This window comes from Fusarium proliferatum (assembly GCF_900067095.1).
Source record: "Fusarium proliferatum ET1 genome assembly, contig: FPRO_scaffold003, whole genome shotgun sequence".
NCBI classification, from domain to species: Eukaryota; Fungi; Ascomycota; class Sordariomycetes; order Hypocreales; family Nectriaceae; genus Fusarium; species Fusarium proliferatum.
In genome coordinates this window covers 3,199,187-3,219,194 of record NW_022194792.1, presented here as the reverse complement: position 1 = coordinate 3,219,194, position 20,008 = coordinate 3,199,187, and the positions used below count along the sequence as shown (strand labels likewise).

General features: G+C 48.7%; 8 protein-coding genes across 8 annotated transcripts; 3 read left to right on the top strand and 5 right to left on the bottom strand.

Annotated features, from left to right (window-relative positions):
- Positions 1 to 556: 556 nt before the first annotated feature.
- On the top strand, positions 557 to 2,862 carry FPRO_05985 (uncharacterized protein; the record flags this gene model as incomplete). The annotated part of the gene is made up of 5 exons (XM_031229153.1): positions 557 to 667; positions 732 to 1,244; positions 1,294 to 2,007; positions 2,055 to 2,651; positions 2,704 to 2,862. 5 exons carry the CDS (start codon positions 557 to 559, stop codon positions 2,860 to 2,862), a joined length of 2,094 nt encoding a protein of 697 aa, XP_031079417.1.
- A 49-nt stretch (positions 2,863 to 2,911) lies between these two features.
- Positions 2,912 to 3,421, bottom strand: FPRO_05986 (uncharacterized protein; the record flags this gene model as incomplete). The annotated part of the gene is made up of 1 exon (XM_031229152.1): positions 2,912 to 3,421. One exon carries the CDS (start codon positions 3,419 to 3,421, stop codon positions 2,912 to 2,914), a length of 510 nt encoding a protein of 169 aa, XP_031079416.1.
- A 568-nt stretch (positions 3,422 to 3,989) lies between these two features.
- On the bottom strand, positions 3,990 to 5,901 carry FPRO_05987 (uncharacterized protein; the record flags this gene model as incomplete). The annotated part of the gene is made up of 2 exons (XM_031229149.1): positions 3,990 to 5,743; positions 5,805 to 5,901. The coding sequence occupies 2 exons, from the start codon at positions 5,899 to 5,901 to the stop codon at positions 3,990 to 3,992; spliced, it is 1,851 nt and encodes a 616-aa protein (XP_031079415.1).
- A 463-nt stretch (positions 5,902 to 6,364) lies between these two features.
- Positions 6,365 to 7,104, top strand: FPRO_05988 (putative imidazoleglycerol-phosphate dehydratase; the record flags this gene model as incomplete). The annotated part of the gene is made up of 2 exons (XM_031229148.1): positions 6,365 to 6,635; positions 6,692 to 7,104. The coding sequence occupies 2 exons, from the start codon at positions 6,365 to 6,367 to the stop codon at positions 7,102 to 7,104; spliced, it is 684 nt and encodes a 227-aa protein (XP_031079414.1).
- Positions 7,105 to 7,410: 306 nt separating this feature from the next.
- Positions 7,411 to 8,825, bottom strand: FPRO_05989 (putative glutamate N-acetyltransferase precursor; the record flags this gene model as incomplete). The annotated part of the gene is made up of 2 exons (XM_031229147.1): positions 7,411 to 8,326; positions 8,383 to 8,825. The coding sequence occupies 2 exons, from the start codon at positions 8,823 to 8,825 to the stop codon at positions 7,411 to 7,413; spliced, it is 1,359 nt and encodes a 452-aa protein (XP_031079413.1).
- Positions 8,826 to 11,151: 2,326 nt separating this feature from the next.
- Positions 11,152 to 12,560, top strand: FPRO_05990 (uncharacterized protein; the record flags this gene model as incomplete). The annotated part of the gene is made up of 2 exons (XM_031229146.1): positions 11,152 to 11,697; positions 11,745 to 12,560. 2 exons carry the CDS (start codon positions 11,152 to 11,154, stop codon positions 12,558 to 12,560), a joined length of 1,362 nt encoding a protein of 453 aa, XP_031079412.1.
- Positions 12,561 to 12,977: 417 nt separating this feature from the next.
- FPRO_05991 (putative NADH2 dehydrogenase (ubiquinone) 14K chain) lies at positions 12,978 to 13,351 on the bottom strand (the record flags this gene model as incomplete). Its single annotated transcript, XM_031229145.1, has 2 exons — positions 12,978 to 13,198; positions 13,318 to 13,351. 2 exons carry the CDS (start codon positions 13,349 to 13,351, stop codon positions 12,978 to 12,980), a joined length of 255 nt encoding a protein of 84 aa, XP_031079411.1.
- A 606-nt stretch (positions 13,352 to 13,957) lies between these two features.
- FPRO_05992 (uncharacterized protein) lies at positions 13,958 to 19,312 on the bottom strand (the record flags this gene model as incomplete). Its single annotated transcript, XM_031229144.1, has 3 exons — positions 13,958 to 14,117; positions 14,165 to 16,263; positions 16,310 to 19,312. The coding sequence occupies 3 exons, from the start codon at positions 19,310 to 19,312 to the stop codon at positions 13,958 to 13,960; spliced, it is 5,262 nt and encodes a 1,753-aa protein (XP_031079410.1).
- Positions 19,313 to 20,008: the final 696 nt, after the last annotated feature.

The following is a 20,008-nucleotide window of genomic DNA, read 5'->3' as shown; positions in this document are numbered from 1 at the left end:
CTTGTATGATGCTACAGGGAGGTCAGATATGGCTCAAAAATGGTGAATATGTAATATCCTGGCATTCATTAGCAGTTTTTATCTTGCTATCGACTTTTGGCAGCGGAGAGTTTGTAAATTCTACTGTACTTTAATTATGCAACTGTTCACTGGCATGATGGTGAGAATGTGCAATAGTGAGGTTGAATCTCAACACCAGCCAACCAAAGATGGTGATAGAGGTACAGGGTTCCCCACAAGCCTCGGCTCGGAACAGGACCTTATTAGTTTCCATTGTCATGCAGGTATAGACGAGATCGACAAAGTTTCACAGCCTATCTCAGTCCGAGTTAACTAGTTGGGTCATAGCTGAGAGGACGGACATGTATGTCGGGGACGGAACCCCGCACGATAGAGCACAGCAGAGGCGTCCCGCGTCGGCCAAGTTACCTCGGACATTTATTCTAGAGTATTTAATGCAGTCTCTTGTAATCACCGTAGATCGATCCTTGGTCTTCATTCATAATTTGAGCTGATTCTGAGAAGAAACCTTCATAAGACTGAAAAAAAGATCACAATGGATCTCACAAAGACACCTCGAAAGGTCTGGGAACACCCCAATCCCAAGAGCACGGCGATGTGGGCATTTATGCAAGAGGCAAACAAATTACATGGACTTAATCTCAAGGTATGATGTGGGTTTAGATGTGAAAGAACCCATGGCACAAGTAACTAACACGCTTCATCATTAGACATTCAACGACTTATATGAATGGTCCGTCTCTAAGCGCAGCGACTTCTACGCTCAACTCTGGGCCTCTCAAAACTGGATCCACGAGGGTTCCTACTCATACATCGTAGACGAATCAATCCCAATCACAAAGCTTCCCACTTGGTTCCCTGGTATTCGCATCAACTACGCCGAGAATATCCTCTGGACAGGTGCTGTAGGCGGTGCACCAGGCGAGCGCTCAACGCTTCACAAAGAAGATGACACTGTCGCTATTACAGAAGTGAGAGAGGGTAATTCCTCTGTGAAGAATGTTACATGGGGAGAGTTGAGGAGAAGAGTGGGAAAGCTGGCGGGTGCATTGAAGCAGAGAGGTGTCAAGAAGGGAGATAGAGTCGTCATGGTTGGTGCTCATGCTGTTGAGACACTTGTTGTGTTTCTGGCCACGACTTGGCTTGGGGGGCTGTTTAGCAGTAGCTCGACTGATATGGGCGTTGGGGGTTTGTTGCAGAGGACTGTTCAGATCGACCCCAAGGTGAGCTCTTTGACATCACCAAGCTTATAGCAATGCTGACCTGGAATAGTTTGTCTTCTTCGACGATGGAGCTCTCTATAATGGCAAAGGCATCGATCTTCGCGATAAGATCAAGGGAGTTGTCGAAGGAATGAAAGAATGCCCTTCTTTCCAAGGTGCAATCGTCGTTCAACGTTTCGACTCTCCTCACGATACTTCTCAAATCCCCAAGACACAACGTCTCGAGTCTTTCCTCTCATCCGCACCCTCAACTCCACCGCCCATCGAAAGAGTTGGCTTTCAAGACCCAATGGTGGTCTACTATTCCTCTGGAACAACTGGAACACCAAAAGCCATCGTTCACGGCGTCGGTCCGATTCTCGTTTCAGTGGCCAAGGAGGCTATTCTTCATCGCGAAATCACCCCCAAGGATGTTGCGCTTCAGTACACTACTACAGGCTGGATCATGTATCTTGCTAGCGTGACTCGACTTGCTTTTGGTGGACGGACTGTGTTTTATGATGGGTCGCCTTTTGTGCCAGACCGTTCTGTGCTGTTACGGATCGTGGAGGAGCAGCGTGTCACGAATTTAGGAATCAGTCCAAGATGGTTGGGCGAGCTTATGAAAGAAGGAATAGTTCCTCAGAAAGAGGCAGACCTGAGTAGTCTGACGGCTGTTCAGAGTACGGGAATGGTCTTGAAGGAGCAGGTCTTTGACTGGTTCTACGATGGGGCGTTTCCAACGAATATCAAGTTGGCCAACTTTTCAGGCGGTACAGATATTGTGAGTCTCCTATTCAGCCTCTTCTTGCTATTGCTGACGTTACCAAGGCCGCCTGCTTTGTCATGGAGAATCCTCTATCTCCCATCTACGCTGGTGGATGTCCAGGACGAGTCATTGGAACACCAATGGCAATTTATCCATCTTCTGCGGACCTCGACAAACCGATCTCACCTGTTCCTGATGGCGAACCAGGAGACTTAGTCGGAACTGCAGCATTCCCCAATGTCCCTCTCTACCTCTGGAACGATACAACTCCGGCTCCAGGAAAGAAGTACACTTCAGCATACTTCGATCGATTCCCCAATGTGTGGTCACAAGGCGACTTTGCAGCAGTTCACCCACAAACGGGCCATATTCATATTCTTGGCCGCTCAGATGGAGTTTTGAATCCAAGTGGAATTCGGTTCGGAAGTGCGGACATCTACGCGGTGCTTGAGGGAAGCTTTGCAAAGGAGGTCGCGGAGAGTCTCTGCGTGGGCCAGCGTCGTCCTCAGGACCACGATGAGAGTGTTGTTTTGTTCCTGCTGATGAAACCAGGAGTCAAGTTCAACGCTGAACTCGCTAGTAAAATTCGACAAAGGATCGCCAAGGAGTTGACGAAGAGACATGTGCCCAAGTATGTCTTTGAGGTGCCCGATATTCCGGTAAGTGCTTGCCCTCACAACCGATGATATTCGGTAGACTAACGGTGTTTAGACAACTGTGAATGGAAAGAAGGTCGAACTTCCAGTCAAGCAGATCATCTCGGGCAGTAATGTCAAACCAAGCGGGACGTTGTTGAACCCTCAGAGTCTGGATTTTTTCTATCAGTTCCAGAAGATTGAACAGATCGACCAAGTCAAAGCAAAGTTGTAGAGATAGATACTATCTAGATAAACATGGGGTATACAAAAGACAATGCAATTTACAAATCCTCCTCCTTCTTGGGAAACTTGCCCCCATTCACACCAAATCTCCAAGCCATCCATGCCAAAGCTCCCCCCATACTTCCCAACCCCAGTCCTCCAACTGCACCTCTCCAACCATTTAGAGCATTGGCCCCTATCAAAGCCCCAGCTCCAGCGCCTATAGCAGCCCAGTCATCAGTCTCGAGCTGACCTTGGTTCTCGAGTAATCTCCAGCTTCGATCCTGCCACTCGACTTCTTCCCTTCCTCTCATACGGCCGATTGTCATGAGAGCTCCCACGCCAATCGCTGCGACTGCGCCTGTTGATGCAGAGCGGATGAGGCGTGGGAAGAATGCTAAGGTTGGGGGTTTTGGGCGGAGAAAGGGGACCAAGTGGCGTGTTGTTGTTATGCCCGTTGCGATGATTGAGCTTAGTGTTATCGCTCGCACGATAACGTGTGTTGTGAGTATTGTTCGTGCAAGAGGTTGATCCTCTGCATAAGGAGTATGAGGAAAGAATCGTGACATTTTATTTGTTGTTCTTGGTTACAATATTAATCAAGTAAATAAAGAGTGAAGAGTATCAGATATTAATTTTATAAGCTGATGCCCGATGTTTTGTTCTTATATACATCCTACGCCGCGTCATATCATCAAGCCACTTCCACTTTCAGACGCCAGAAGCACTCGCTCTTCTTTCAGCTCCGTCTTTCCATTGACCATGATTGCTTCAGGGTTTCGATTGAATAAGCACCCCGTTATTGGTTCCCCGATGCGACGCCCCGGATGGATTAACGTGCCGGTTACTCCACCAGAGAGCTTATTTTGCGGATATTATGCGAGATCCGAGTGCGAGATAGAAATAAATAATTCAGTGCTAATTGATTAGTGATATCACATAGTTACAGGATATCAAAACATGACCGCTTCTCATACGGAGGAGACAGAGAATGTTCATACACTCACTAACTCAAACCATGTCGTGTTCCCCAATGCATATCATACCACCAACGCCTAGACCTATCCCAATCATATGATAATCTTCCCATCCCAATGCTATGCTTGCTATGCCTTCTGGGTCTACTCTCTGGTATCCTTATTCATCATCGCTCATCTCCATCATACTGCCCTCCTTCTCGGGCGAAGCATCCTCGTCCTCCAGAACCGTCATTCGTCTTGTTCGTCTCAATCTTCCCTTACCCTTCTCCGGTCTCCCCGGTGTTTTTCGACCCCCATTGACTTTAACGGCTGCATCATGCTTCCGTTGTCCCAACGTGCGCTCAAAGTCCAAGAGATCCTCAGCTTCAGACTCTGCCGCGCCATCAATCAATGCCGTCTCTTCTAGCGCTTTGTTTAATAACTCTGTTGCGATACTGTCCTGAGGATTTATTGCCAGCGCTTCATGGAGAACGACCACTGCCTCCTCAGGCTTGCTTTGTTCCATGAGAATAAGCCCTTTCGCGCTGAAAATGGTCGCATCCTTGCCTCCCTGTCTTAGCACCTCGTCAAACTCGGCGAGTGCTCGGTTAAAGTGCCTCAGCCGCCTGAAAGCGTGTCCAAGATTTGTCCTCGCAGCCAACCAGGCTGAAGGGTCGCTATCCATATCATCAGCGATCTTAAGCGCTGCTGTAAAGTACTGTGCTGCCTCCTTGGGTTTGTCTTGGTGATATTTCACGATACCCATTTCATTCAAGAGTAAAGGGTCCGTTTTGCAAAGGCCATAGGCTGTTTTCAAAAACTCTTCCGCGAGCGTCATGTTGTTCAAAGCATGATTTTGCATGCCCAAAAACACTTGGGGCAAATGTGTTCCCATGAACAATCTCGCTGCCGTTGAGTAGGCCGAAATGGCTTGGTCGTGTTCGCCCTCGGCCGCAAAAGTGTGTGCAAATCCAATCCATGCCGGCCCAAAATGTGCATCCATCATACTCGCTTTGCTGAAATATCGTCGTGCCTCGGGTATTTTGCCAATCGAAAAATAGTAAATACCAACTGCGAGCCACGAACATGGTTCTTCAGGATGACTATCAGCAAGGTCGTGGGCAATCAAGAACAAGAGATTCTTTTCTTTCAGCTCAAACAGACAGGCCAGATGGACCGGGTACACACTGAAGTTGTACTTGTCTTCCTGTAGGATTCCATTTGTGATATTCAGAGCGTCCCGGTACCGGCATTGCGTATAGAGAAGATCCGCACGAGCAAGTTGTAGGTCTGGATTTAAGGCAAGGTGATAATGTGTCGAGAGAGAGTCGTAAGCTGTCTCAAAAGCCGCAGGATTGCGATATTTGGAGAGTCGCGTTGTGTAGAGCATCTTGGTAAAGTCAGCAGCCTGTTGTGAAGACGACACATCTCCAGAGACATGAATGGAATCAAAGTCCAAGCTCTCAAGGAACTGCCATTCTTCGTCAGGCGACAATAGCGAATTGTTCATAAGCTGCTGGAACGCCTCAAAGCACTGGACATCGATTCGCACAGCATCTTTGTAACACTCCTTTGCGCGATCAAAAGCATTCTGTTTCGCGTAGCAGATGCCACGCAGAAAACACATAGCAGCTTCATATCTCCTATTAGCAGCCTCCTCCTCAGCAGCTGGATCGCGACGTCGTCCGTGGCGTGGCTGAGTCTTGCGCTTGTTGCTCGAGCCATTGGCTATAAGATGCGTTGGATTACGATCGCCGAGGATCGAAAGGGCTTCGTCGAAGCGAGACTGTTTTATAAGGCAGTGACCGGCGAGATAGCGACATGATGGGTTCCTGGCGATCAGGTCTTGGCTGGAGAGAAATGCTTGGGCGCGTGTGTAGTTTCCTGTCGCAAAGTGGACTTGGGCCAGCCAGAAGGCGTCTTGATCGTCATCTATCGAGATATGATGTTAGACAATGGAAAAGACGTTTGTTTATATCAGTATATCACGAACTGGTCAGTGCAAGTAGCTTGTCGCCGATAAATATGGCCGACTCATATTGCGCTTTGTTGAGGGCATCTTGCCTCCATTCCCTCAAGAAATTCTCCATTCCTGATTTATTCGCAGTTCATTGAGTGCTGAGCCCAGCCTTCAAGTATTCGCTTTATGTGCGGCTCGGCGTGTTGCGATATAGGGTTACGCTGGAGAATGGAGATGGTTTGTTTGGAATAACGTCAGTCAACATCCCACCAAAAGTCAACAATGACCTGAATCTAATCTCACCGCAAGCCCGCCCGGCCGTTGTTCGCGCCTCCGCCAGAGCCTAGGGTGTGAAGGGCGTTCTGAGAAGCCACAGCGGGCGTGGCTCCAGCAACAGCGGGGTAGCTTATAGCGGCCATTGCCTCCATCAGCGGCGATAAAAAAGTTGGCGGGGTTGAATTTATAGCGTATCAGAAGCCATCAATTTGGCACTCGCCGATACAGGAGCCTGTCATGCAGTCAAGTTTTCAAAGTCTACAACTACCTACTTGAGAAACATTCCATTGTACAACTATACCAATCTACTCGAGGAAATGGCTTCTTCTCAACCTACTCGATGGGCTGCTCTCGCCCGTGATACGAACGAGACCAAGATTCAGCTTGCTCTTAACCTTGACGGCGGCGATTTCCCTCCAGACACTGACTCCCGACTTCTTAACGAAGGAGATAGCCATGCTTCTCAAGCTAGCAAGTCACAGAAGATTGCCGTCAATACAGGAATTGGTTTCCTTGACCATATGCTTCATGCTCTAGCTAAGCATGCGGGATGGAGTCTTGCTCTGAACTGCAAGGGTGATCTTCACAGTCCGTGACCCTTCAACTGCCACTGAGGGATGTTAAATGACTGACTTGATATCTAGTTGATGACCACCACACCGCCGAAGATGTCTGTATCGCCCTTGGTTATGCCTTCGCCCAAGCTCTCGGCACTCCCGCTGGTCTCGCCCGGTTCGGCTACGCCTACGCTCCCCTTGACGAGGCCCTCTCGCGCGCGGTCATAGATCTTTCCAACCGTCCCTACAGTGTTGTCGACCTCGGTCTGAAGCGAGAGTGGCTTGGCCAGCTTAGCACCGAGATGGTCCCTCATTGTCTCCAGAGCTTTGCCCAGGGTGCTCGTGTTACGCTGCATGTTCACTGTCTTCACGGTGACAACGACCACCATCGAGCTGAGAGTGCTTTCAAGGCTCTTGCTGTTGCTATCAAGGCTGCTACCACAAGGATACCTGGTAAAGAGGGTGAGGTGCCTAGCACCAAGGGTACTCTGAGTGCGTAAGGAAACAGTCGCTTAGGAGTTCCGGATAAAGACTTGGTTTTGGTTAGAACTACACCTGCGATTGATAGGGATGCAGGAATTATGTTTTGAGATATAAGTGAATATATAATCTATGTCACGTCGCAGGTTTCCTGAAATAGTTGCAATGCGTTGCAAAGCATGTATCCTCAAGGCCCAGCATACCACATTCACTACGCATTCATACCAAATATCGTGAAGATCGTATCAAAATTCACATGTCGGCTCATGTAGACATGCAATTCAGGCTATATTCTTGGTAAAACCGTGAACTCCTTCTGGGCAACCTCAAGTTCGGTAGTCTCCATTGATAGTGACATAGTCATGGCTGAAGTCACAGGTATAGTGCACAGCAGACTTGTCGCCTGTACCTAGCCTGACAACGATCTCAAGGTCTTCCATGGCGAGAATCTCTGACGCTCGCTTCTCATCAACCTGCTCGGGCTCACCGTCCACGAGCAGCTTCAGCTCAGCTGAGCCATCGGTCGGGATGAATGAGACATTGGTGCGCTCGGGAGTAATCTCAGGAACGTCATTCACAGGCTGACCGGGAGGAGAAATGAGAGCATATCCGGTGGCGCAAAGGACACGGCCCCAGTTGGCATCCTTTCCGTACAGAGCAGTCTTAACGAGGGGGGATTTGGCGATGGATCGGCCAATCTCACGGGCTGCCTCCTCAGAAGCACTGTCGACAACACGGATAGTAACGAATTTGGTAGCGCCCTCACCGTCTCGGACGACATACTTGGCCAAGTCAATAGAGAACTCGGTGAGGAGTTCCTGGAAGGCTTGGTAGTCAGGGGACTGCTCAGAAGTGACCTCCTTTCCGCCAGCGGCACCGTTAGCAAGAAGAGCAACAGTATCATTGGTAGAAGTGTCACCATCAATGGTGATGGAGTTGAATGACCGGTCCACAGCATGTCGAAGAACATTGGGCATGACAGCAGGGGAGATAGGAGCATCGGTAGCCAGGATGGTAAGAAGAGTCGCCATATTGGGGGCAATCATGCCTGCACCCTTTGTCATACCAGCAATGCGATACTCAACACCTGGAGAAGAAGGAAGCTCAAAGGATCGAGACATGAGCTTAGGGAAAGTATCTGTGGTACAGATAGCCTTTGCACATTCAAGCCAGTTCTCGTGAGAACCACCAGCCTTGCTAACAGCTGTGGGGATCTTGTCGAGAATCTTCTGAATTGGTAGCCTGGATTAATTGTGAGCCATTGAAGCATCAAGATTCGGCCAATCGAACAAACGAACCTCTGACCAATGACTCCAGTACTCATCACAATAGTAGAGTCCTCATCACCAACCCTCTGATCTGTCGTGCGGGCCATACTGGTAGCATCTTCAAGACCTCCGGTGCCGGTGACAGCATTCGCATTACCGGAATTGACAACCACACTTCGCAGGCCCGCGTTCTTCTTCTGCTGCAAAAGTTTCCTGCTATAGGTCACAGGAGCAGCCTGGAACTTGTTCTTTGTGAAGACACCAGCAGCGGCGCAGGGACGATCAGAAGTGACGAGGGCGATGTCGGGCTTGCTGGTATTGCCGGGCTTGACACCAGCCAAAACACCTGAAGCGATAAAGCCTTTGGGGTATTTTCCTGAAGTGGGAATGTATTGAATCTTTGAAGGAGGAACAGGGTTTGAGCCAAGAGTGGCTGACGCCGAAGAGTAGGCGCGAGCGAATTTCTTCATCATCTTGGCGACTCAGGATTGTATTGTTGTTGATGCTGTAGTTGCTGGGAATTTTCGTGGGGGTTTGATATAGAACTGTAAGCTACCTAGTGCGGTATCGCAGCGATCAGTGGCTGGAAGGATCCAAGAGACTCCATTGACTCATTTATGACCAGTTCTTCGATTGATTATTTCATTTCTCCTTAGGTTTTCACATATCAATGAATGACACAGTAGGATATGTCAGGAATCGATAGCTCATATGGAATCTCATGATATCGAAGTGAGAGTTTGACTGAGGTGAGCCTACTCAGTAGTGAGCTATACAAGTACTTGGTATGGATGCCAATTTGCCAAATACTAGTCAGCCACCAACGGAGTGCATACTCGCAAGAGCCTGAATAAAGGAATTTCCTTATTATAGACCAAACAAGTCTATAGAGGCAACTAGGAGAACTTGTAGGAGGTCGAAAGACCCGTAAATCAGCATCCAGTGTCAAATATGAGTCCACAGTTGCTCCTTTATACAAAGCCGCAGGAAGCAAGACAACATCAGACTCGAGAAGAGGATGCGAAATTAAACTTGCCAAACAGGCCCCCAAGTTTATAAAAATCATTTCACCATTTGTGATTGAGGTCCTCAGTTTTATTGCTCCCTAAAACCGTAAATAGGACATCTAGTAAGAAGCTTTGTTCAACAGGAATCCTTTCTTGATGGTAAGTCCTCCTAGAGCACTCAACCTCGTATCTTTTTATCGCCACTAGCAATGCAAAGCTGAAGGAAGTCCAGATAACTCAAGGCGACAAAATCGATTGTTCACATGAACAAACCATAAAGCTGGGACTGCCAATCATGCCAAGAGGGTTCACACAGCTGAACGACTGCAGCCAAGGTATGGCAAAAAATGAAAGTTATGCTAAAGTAATTATCGGATATGCTTCGAGAAATAATACCGTACTCTAGGCACAGCCAATGGAATCAATGGTGTCGTGTGCCTACCTTAGCCCTTGATATGAGGTGTCAAAATAACCCTAGTAAAGAGTCACCTAAGCTTAGGTTATATTTGCCTGAATATTTTTATCGCTTATGGTCAAGATTCTGAGTTTTCTTTTCTCTTCAAGCTTTGGTACCTATGGCTGTAGGATAGAGTGTGCCTGCCTGCTGGGCTGGAAATTAAGCTGCTGCTTCCTCTGTGCCTGCCTGCGAACAGTGGAACCTTCCGCTGGTGCCTGAAATTAGAGCTCCACCTTCCTATGATTCACGCTCAGATTGGCCTTGATGCCTTAGGTAATGCATCAAAGTGATCCGTGCGCGAGTGATCTCTCCCAGCTATAAAACCCCGACTTCCTCCCACCCTTTCAACCCTCTTTTTTCCTTTCCTCTCCATCCAAGTGCATGGGCGTTTTCCTTCTCCGTGAAGCGATAAGCTGAGAGAGGAATTTTGCTAGTTGAAAACTATACACTGACCGCTCCTTGTTGGGTTCGCCTGGCAAGGGAATTTTTGGAACTTACATTTTCTTTCATTGCGACCAGTCCTTGATGGACTGCCGTGAAGAAGGATGCTTACCATCGATGAATGATGGCCTCTGAGCAGTTTTCTCCAGAAGCCTAACGTGATGTCTCGCGTCAATGTGAAATTGATCCGTCCAAGGCCAATGTGACGATGGTAAATGCCAAAGAAGCCTCCACGCTAAACTGAGCACTTCTTCTGGGACTCATGCAACGTGGTGCTGCATCTTTTGATGCTTCAGATTTTCCTTCAGCGCATTGTGATGTTAAAATGCGACGCGATTTCGAATCCTGTGGCGCGTGCGACGTTGAATTGATCTGATGTTCGCGAAAGAAACGATATAACTAGGACTGACGAATATACAAGGATATCAAATAATAGCTTCATTTTCCATAATAAACTTATCCCGTTCTGCCACCACCTTGTACTAGGTAGTGAGTGAGTGACATTCTACGTAGTAATGTAACTTAGAGGCTCTGCTGGACTTCCAACTGCCACACACACGTCTCTTGAGGTTTGGCTAGCGCGGGGCATTCGATCACTGATTGGATTTCTCCATCCAAATGCCGGTCCAAATCATTATTTTCGAATGACTCAAAGCCTTCATTTGAGTGTGCCTCGCTGCAAACGGTACCTTTACTGTACCATTTTCTGCAAAAATAACGAGTATTTTTCAGTGAACCACACGAGTATCGCATAGAGAATCCCATACCGAGCCTTCTACGCAAGTTTCAGCACAGCGCACACTCTTGTCTTGATCTCGAAGAGTCTGGGAGTGCCCCGCCTTCGGATAACCACATCCTCGATATCATCGCAAACGATCGCTCGAACCAGTTCCAATGTCCACAGAAACCGAGGGCTCGGCCCCTGCGCCGCAGACCACAGAGAATAACGATGTGAAGACGGAAAAGAAGGAGAAAGTCCAGCCTCAGAAGCCCAAAGAGCAGCAACAATCAGCGCCCGCTGGCGAGAAGAAGCTATCCGGCGCTGAATTGAAGAAGAAGGCCAAGGAGGAAAAGGCTGCCAGAAGAGCACAAGCCAAGGCTACTCAGGCCTCACAGGGCCCCTCGCAAGGCGGTCAACAGGCGTCTGGTGATGGGAAGGGAGGCAAAGCAAAGCCTAAGCAGGACGGACAACATCAGCACCAGCAGCATGGCGGTGCAAAACTCCCTATTCGACCAGCAGCAGCGACGACTGTGGTTAAGGACGACAAGCCTTCGATACCAGACTGCTTTAGCCACCTCTCTATGGCTAGGCGGATAGAAATGACAAATGCCGACAAGGACGTCCATCCTGCTGTCTTGGTTCTCGGCGAGCACATGAGCGCATTCGTTATAAGTGATAGTATCACACGACTCGAGGCGACGCTGTATGCTTTCCAAAAGGTAAGAAATTCTGCCCCTGTGATGTAGTATTGATCTAACAACACCAGGTCATCGACTCTTACACAACTCCCCCCGGCTTCACTTTCTCCCGCCATTTCACACCTCACGTTCTCAACCCCCAGATCGAGTACCTCACAGCATGCCGCCCCATGTGCTTCTCAATGGGCAACGCCATCCGGTGGCTGAAGCTCCAGATCAGTAAAGTGGATGTCGATCTTCACGACAACGACGTAAAGAAACTCCTCAAGGAGTCCATCGACAACTATATTCGTGAGCGTATCACTCTCGCAGACTACGTGATTGTTGAGACTGCTGCCACCATGATTATACCTGGCGATGTTGTACTCACCTACGCTCATCACCACCTCGTCGAGCGCACTCTTCTCCAGGCTCGCAAGAACAAAACGGACTTCCGCGTGATTCTGGTCGATGATCCTTATGAGCGCGTCGGAATCGATCACGCCAAAAGGCTCTCCGCCGCTGGTATCCAAGTCACCTATGTTTCCGATCTTGGTGCTCTGCAAACACATCTCTATGAGGCAACTAAAGTTTTCATCGCAGCCGAGGCCATCTTTAGCAACGGCGCCATGTACGCTCGTGCCGGCTCATGTGATATCGCCACGGCAGCTTCTGATATGAACGTCCGCGTTGTGGCACTCTGCGAGACGGTCAATTTTACAGAGCGTGTATCCATCGATTCTCTCACATACAACGAAATCGACCCTGAGCGATCCACCGATGTCGGCTTCCGCTTACTCTTTGACACTACCCGCGATACGTATATTTCGGTGGTTGTGACGGAGCTGGGCAATTCCTCTGCCACGTCTGTGCCTGCAATTCTTAGAAAACTAGAGGAGTTGTAATCAGGCTTGGATTGGGTCAAAGGAGTGTGGAAAAGTTTATCAGGGGTGATAGATGACGCGGCGTCTTGAATTGTCATTCTTGATAACTCGTTCTTGGGTTGGTGCTGGGATTAGAAGCAGCTCTATGAGGCAATGACAATAAGTTTTAATTCATTGCGTGTGGTGTAACATGACATTAGTTCAATCTGGTGATCAATATCGAGTTCCGTGAAGCAATAGGCGTTCGGTGCTCTAGACATCACATCATCACAGCGTTCAGAGCTTTGGGGTATTACATTCGAATCAAACGTCCCATTTCGACGCTCAATCGCCCAATATCACAATGTACAATAATGGTGCCCCTTCAATCTTCTTGTCTCAAGCCGAAGAGGTCTTCATTTCCCGATATCTTAAATTTCCATTCCTGTTCATTCCCCTCTAGGCCTCTGCCTTAGCATCTCGCTCCGCCTTGCGTGCTCGCTTCTCGAGGAGCAGAGCCTTTCGTTCTTGTAGAGTAGAGGTTTGTCTGTCGTCAACGCCCTGCAGCCAGTATCCGAAGCTGGCGCCGCCGGCCGCATATACGGGGTACACCCAGAGGGAGGACTTGTTGAAGAATGGGCGCATCTCGATGCCCATTTGCCAGAATCGAGCGCCGAGGCCTTTTTTCTACAGTTAGTATCCAATTCTCTCTGTCCGTCGCATGTGTCTCGTCTCCAATTGCTCATGTCGTATGCTCGGATGCTTTGGGCGGGCGAATTGGCTCAGGTATGTGACGTACCGAAAAGGCTCCAGAAGGCGATGCGGTGGACCATGATGAGCAATTGACGGTCGAGTACTCGAATTCTAGAGTGGAGAGGTTTCGTGGAGGAGAGGTTCGCTCGGAATGCGAGTGGGAGCGTTCGTTACCGAAAGGTGAGGTCGTGATCTTCAAGATCCATCCTGAGCTCACTGCCATTGGAGTCGAATTGATTGGTCACGATGACGATCACGTGAAACCACATCAAACAGCTACCCTATACCTCACTTATACTCACGTATTGAATAGGTTTCTCGCAATTAAGAAACAATATAAATAGGTCTCGTGGCAAGTTCCTACTAGATTTCTCTTGATTACTATTTAGGCGGCGAGTATCAGCGTGGGCAGAACGTGTCCACAAAGGTTATTTTGTGAATCCCGCTCGTAACTAATGAGCAGCAAGATCATCATACCGCAAATGCTCTATTAGTTGCACCAATATTGTGAGCCAGAAATCTTGAGGTGTGTGTATCAGACCCTATATATAATACTGGAAGAATCTAGAGTCTACATAAAGTCTAGTGTCTTAATTACGGCCATAAACATCAGAACAACCAGAGAGGTGATATCCCAAGAAGCCAAACGTCTCAAAACTCCCCGCTATGCTATAATAAAACGCTCATCAGTCTAGCAAGCTTCGTCCCAATTCATCCGGGTAAGGTGGTGGTGCACCAGACGGAGGTGGTGCAATCGTGGGTGTTTCGCTGCGAGACCCAGCATTTGCAGTCCATTGGACCGCTCTGGCCACGATCTTGGGGAAATACTGTTGAATAAAAGATTCACTGGCATCGTTAGCATGATAACATTGGACGAGATGGGGTGAACTTACGTATAGTAGCTGTGATCAGCATTGTGAAGCGACACGAGATTGTGTGCAAGTTCGTGTGCCAGAACTACCCACCACCAGGTAGCAGCCTCTGCCTTGGCTTGCCCGCTTCCTCCTGCGATTTGCGCGGCGTGCAGTTGCAAGAAGAATCTGAAGTTACAGAAGATACTGCCTCCAGTGTTGAAAGCAATAGTGCCGCCAGCTTCGTCATAAAAGATGTGCAGGACTTTGGGTGACATAGAGTAGGTATTGCCCACCTCAATCAGCATACTGGAGAACACATTAAGATTGTTCAAATGTCTCGACAAGAAACTCCCTGGGTCTTTGATATCCTTGGAAAAGAATATCTTCATACCATTTGAAGTCTCTGCGATGAAAGTGATGTTATTTGCTGGCGTCTTATCACAGTAAGTGGCTTGTTCCTTGACCTCGTTGACCGTGGGCTCCGAAAAGACACTATCAGATCCGTACGCCCGGGTCGATTTGATGGCATTGAGCAAGTTCTGCTGCACAAGGGCAGGACTTGTGACTCTGCCCTCATCCTGCTGCGGTTTCTTGCCGGTTTTGGAAGAGCTTCCGCCAGGTGCCTCGATCTCCTTAGGTTTATCCAGGAACTTGTCCAACTCTTTGTGAGACTCGTCTTCATGCTGGTCAGACTCAAATCCAAGTCGACGACCGATGTTTGCGAACAAACCTCTGCTCTTCCTAGCCTGTTGTTCAGGAGAGCGCTTTGTTTCCTCGGGTGAGTCCCAGGAACCTGGCATTGTGGGACCAAGAGGTTCCGGGATCCTGGTAGCTTCTCGTGCAGCCTCGGCCGCTTTTGCCTCAGCCCCCCATTGCTCTTCTTTCTCTTTGATCTGGCGCTGCTCCTCTTCCAGCGCCTTTCGTCTCTCTTCCTCAGCAATTCTGGCCTCGGCAGCCTTGGCCCGAAGGATACGATCGACATTGTAACCGCGATTTCTCAAACCGTAAAGATCGAGGGTGAGGAATGGCTCAAAGAATAAGTAAGCCTGCTGATTCGGGCGGTTTAGCAGCATTTGGCAGATGGCCTGGCCGATCTGGTACATATCGGGCTTCGACTCATCCGAAACATAAAGAACCCAGCCGTTGCTGGTCTTTTCACTCGCGGCTGATCGCTTCTCCGTGTGAGTCTGATACTGACCCTTGAGAGTCCTTCTCAAAGCCACTGAGCGAACAATATGGACCGTGAGGTTCTTGTCCAGCCATTTGACGTCATGCTTGATAGCATCGCGTCGGTAGTTTGTGTATTCAAAGAGAAAGATTTTCGATCTCTCAACAACATGCTTGCGGAGACTGAGTGCAGCCTTTTGTTTATCACTGTGAGGCCCAATCCTGACCTCCTCCTGAACTATACTGCTCAATTTCTGAGCACCAAGTGCTAGATAGAATTCTTCAAGCGCATCCTCTTCCGGCGCACAAATAAGGCGATCCTTGAACAATCTGTAGCTGATGATATCATCCAGGATCACTATTTGACCAGCAGAGGCAAGCTGGTATTGTCGAATAGGTTCATCCTCTTCCTCTAAGTCGTCGGACTTCCCCTTGGGGGGCGCGAGTTCTTTGTATGCAAGGAGGAAGGGCGCTGTACGCATTTTCCTCCATAATTCTTTGTCTCGGTGGAGTGTTGGGGATGCTTCTGCTAAGGATTTAAGAAGATCCAGGTATTTCTCAGAACTCTGTAAAACACCGAGGAGACGGGCTGGCTCACTGCATGCCATTTGTGCAACCTCCAACTTGGTGGGCTCGCTTTTGGCACCACATTGGAACAAGAATGCATTCGCCTCAGGGCCAAAGTCGACAAAATCGAAGATGTCTCCATATGTAGTTGAAGCCCCAAGGTACACCCGTGAAGGACTGACATGAGTCATGGAAGAAGTTGATTTCTCAGACGATCGAGTAGTCCTTGTGATAGGAACTATCGAGGCGTTACGCAATTTGACTAGGGTATTCTCGCCGAGTTCTGTGATTCGAGAGGCGAAATAGCTGAAAAGTGCCACAGCATTCTGATGATCTTGAGGACGTGATGCTAAGAGACGGTTGACACAGTCCACCATTGGCGGATCTCGTGCAACACCAAATTTCTATAGATATTAGCTGAGTCTTTGCCAACTTTTAGATCAAACTTACAATAGCATGGTCGTGTAGATCTTTCCTCAAAATGTTAAACCCAAGGATAGACGCTCGCGGATTGTAGAAGCACTGTGAAGGCGGTACAAGACGGGTACTACCCTGGAGAGGCATGATTGCCTTGGGACTGCCACCGAGCTGGAATGACCCGTATCCATTGATCTGGTGGTTGGCGAGGAAATATGTCATAGACGAAACCCGAAGACTTTCATCGTTGCCAGACATTAGCTCAACGAGTTCAGGGACAGATGGATAAGGCCTCAGTCCAAGAGAATTTATGAATCGAGCTTCTGGGCCTCCAGGTCGATAGCTCCCAGGAGGCCCTGGCCACTGGAGGATAGGTAATCGCAATGCACGCAAAGAGTCCTTAGGCTCGAATAGTTCCGAAACTTTGTAAAGCGTTGTCGTTCCCTTGGTGGACTCCATGCCCTTTGGACCAGCTTCGGCTGGGCAAAAGCGTGTCTGTTTTAGCTTGCTCAGGTCTTCACCTGGAATATCCTCGCGGACAGATGCTAAATATTTGATGAGTTCCATGTGACTCCATTTCTGATGACCTTCACCAGAGGCGTTCAACAGCCTGGTAAAGATGGTCTCGAGATCTACAGTTTTGCGAACGCCAATAGTGACCAGAAATTTCTCCTTGATCTTCTCGCAACCTTGAATGACCGGAAGATCGTCGAAAAGTTTGACAATCGGGAAGAAGGACTCAGTAGGCTTTCTCATACCCTGCTTTGTAGGGACAACTGTATTTGCTTGAAGAAGAGAAACAATGGTGGTCCTTGCGTTCGGGCTTGAGTTTTCAAAGTTCTTTGCAAGGACAGTCAAAATCTGAATTGCAAACTTGGATGATTGAGTCAAGTTCTGCTCCTCGGGTCTAGAAGAATTTGTGTCCAGAAGGAATCTCAACCATGGGAGAATTTCTAGCGGCTCCCATCCTAAAGCACGCAATTCAGCCTGCTGAGAGTTGGCAGTGAGCGCATGAGGGATTGTTGTGGGAGGAATGGGCAAGTTGGCAGGAATCCTGTTCGCGATGAGGTGATTCCGAATGCTACCAAGGGCAATGATCTCGCCTTGTTCCCCATCATCACTCATCGTGCCGACAGCTACTTCTAGCAAGGCGGATCGACTGCCAGGGTCGAGCTCACCACTCAAGCTCTTCTTGCCTGCCCAACTGATAAAGTTCATCAACTGAACTTTGTTCATAGCCTTTGTCTCCAGCTCCTTCTTCACATCTGTGACCGTGATGTGTGAAATGAGACCGAAATCTATGAGCTTCTTCACAAATGGAACACCCTTCATTTCCTCTGGTACAACAGGGATGCTGTTGACGAATTTACTCATCTCATCCGAAGCAATGCGCACATCGACTGTTTGCAACACGCCTCGTGTTGAGTAGGTCTCGATCGAGGCCTTCTTAAAGCACATCCAAAAAGCTTCCTCAATAATCTGACCAACTTGACCGCTGGGAGTTGAGTCCTCAAATGTGAAGGTCTTGTGAATGTGAAGAGCTTCTGGCATGAACTTGGCGATGACTGCGGGAGAGAATTTGGTCTCTTTTGCCATAACCTGTTTGATTCGGCTGCTCAGGTCGCTCATCTCGTTGGCAAAAGCAAGCCGAGTAATGATGCCAGCAGCACGAAGAATTTCAAGGTTCCATGTCCTGACCCAGCGGGCATTCAAGTCGATAGCCTCTCTTTCCACTGTGGGAATCACGGACGGTGCTGAGATATGGAGTCCAGCTCCAGTAGTCTGCATGGTGGGAAAGCCAATAAAGATGCGACCGCCCGGCTTTTTATTGGGAAGCACAGATGCAAAGACATCTGTGGCTTTGCCAAGCGCCCCCGATGTTGCGGCCTCTTGTGAAGCTTGAGTCTCATCATAAGACGAAGTTAGGATGGCGATCTTGGTTGTCTTTGGCGGGGGTTTCTTCGTCGCTCTTTCGAGTTCGGAAGCAAAGGACGAGGCTACGCTTGTACGGATGCTTGCAGAAGTCGCTCGAAGGAAGATTGTGGAGGACGAAAGCTTAGTCACATCTTCGGAAATCGTCACTTGCGCAGCATTCTCCTCGTGCTGTGCTTTTGTCCTAATGCCTGCCTGTGACGCACTTGACGTAAGGCGGGCAAAGAAGGATCTCAAGGAAGGAGTTTCAGGGGCGCCGTAGGACTCATTCTTTGTGGTGGATGCCGTAGCTTGCGGTTTCCATCCTATGGCGGCCATGTAAGACGCATCGATCTGCGTGCTTGTGCGGTCAACACTAGTAACTCTCATTAGGCCATCCTTTGTCCTCGCCTCGAGGTCGCGAGGAAGAGGAAGTTCAACACTCGGAGATGACTTTTTCTTCAAAGACAGAATCTGGTAGTCATCAATCCAGAACTCAATGTGCTCGAGCGCAACAAAGGTCAAACTCGTCGCAAGGAACTGGCTAACAGACAACAAGTTCGGGAGGGGTGTGGTTGTATTCCTGTAGTCGAGGACGAATGTTGTATGATGTGTAGCTTGATCTGCCGGAATTTGAGACTTCTTTGTGAAGAGTGCATTTCCCTTCCAGTAGAATGCCATGGCCTCGTTACCGGAGCTGACAAACGGCTCTTCACAGTCAGCGAAAACACTGTAGAAACCGACACCGAAGGCACCGATCTTCGTTTCATCGGGGTTGCCCTCGGCAATACGCTTTAGTCTTCCCCAGTCTGTCTTTGTGAAGGGTTGTCCATCGTTCTGCACGACTAATCGGCGTAGTGTATGGTTCGACAAGGTGTGTTTCAGTATCTCGGATCGGCTCGTGGTATTCGGTAGTGGCACCTGTGTTGATGGGAGAGTTTCCCATTTGACGCTGACAGTCTTTGCCTGGGCATCCGCAGCGTTCTGGATCAGTTCTCGCAATGTTGTCCACTCGCCCGAGTATCGCGCAAGAACCTTGTCGATAAGAGCTCGAGTATCGACGGTAACGGCTTCCTCGTCTTCGCCATCGCGGAGAGCGGCGGCTCGTAGTCTTGAATAGTCCATCGTGGCAGGGTTGTGATGAGGTTTATAGGGGCATTATTGTGTCGACGGAACGGTAAGTGGTTGAAAGATTTAGGTTCAGAAAAAGGAAAGAGACACATGTAATCTATTATTTATTAGTAATGATACTTTCTTGAATGAGTTTAAGGAAGTGGTCTTGGAGTATAAGCAAGGCAGACAGCGACTACGTACAACGGTGAGGAGTGGCAAACGGAATTAGGTTTTATCAAACCCCGAGTATATAGGGGAATGTGACAGAATCACAATAGGAAGCAAACGGCGTGGCAGAAGGGGATGGCGTTCAGAAATCAGAAGTCCAGTTAGAGAGGTATGAAGATGGTTTCATCGTTCATATGATCTCAAACTCGTGGTTGCATAAAGACCCCGAGGCTGTTAGAGGTGGTCCCTGAAAGTGACGTTGTCCACTGTCTCTGGCCAATCAAGATGGATATCGACTCACACCATCACCATCGCGCTGGAAGATATAGCGATCTGGGGCAGCCTCGCCGCTACCTAGGTCCGGGCCAGTTCTAATGATCATCAACGCTAATTTCTAGAGTAGATTACTGAGGTGGGCCTCATACTCCCGTTCGTATAAAAGTCCGATTACTTTGAGGTGGCGGATCTGAGGTTTTATTCAATAGCATTTTTCTTTGATGACTTGAAGAATCCCTCGAGAGTGAATTTGACTGAAAGCTT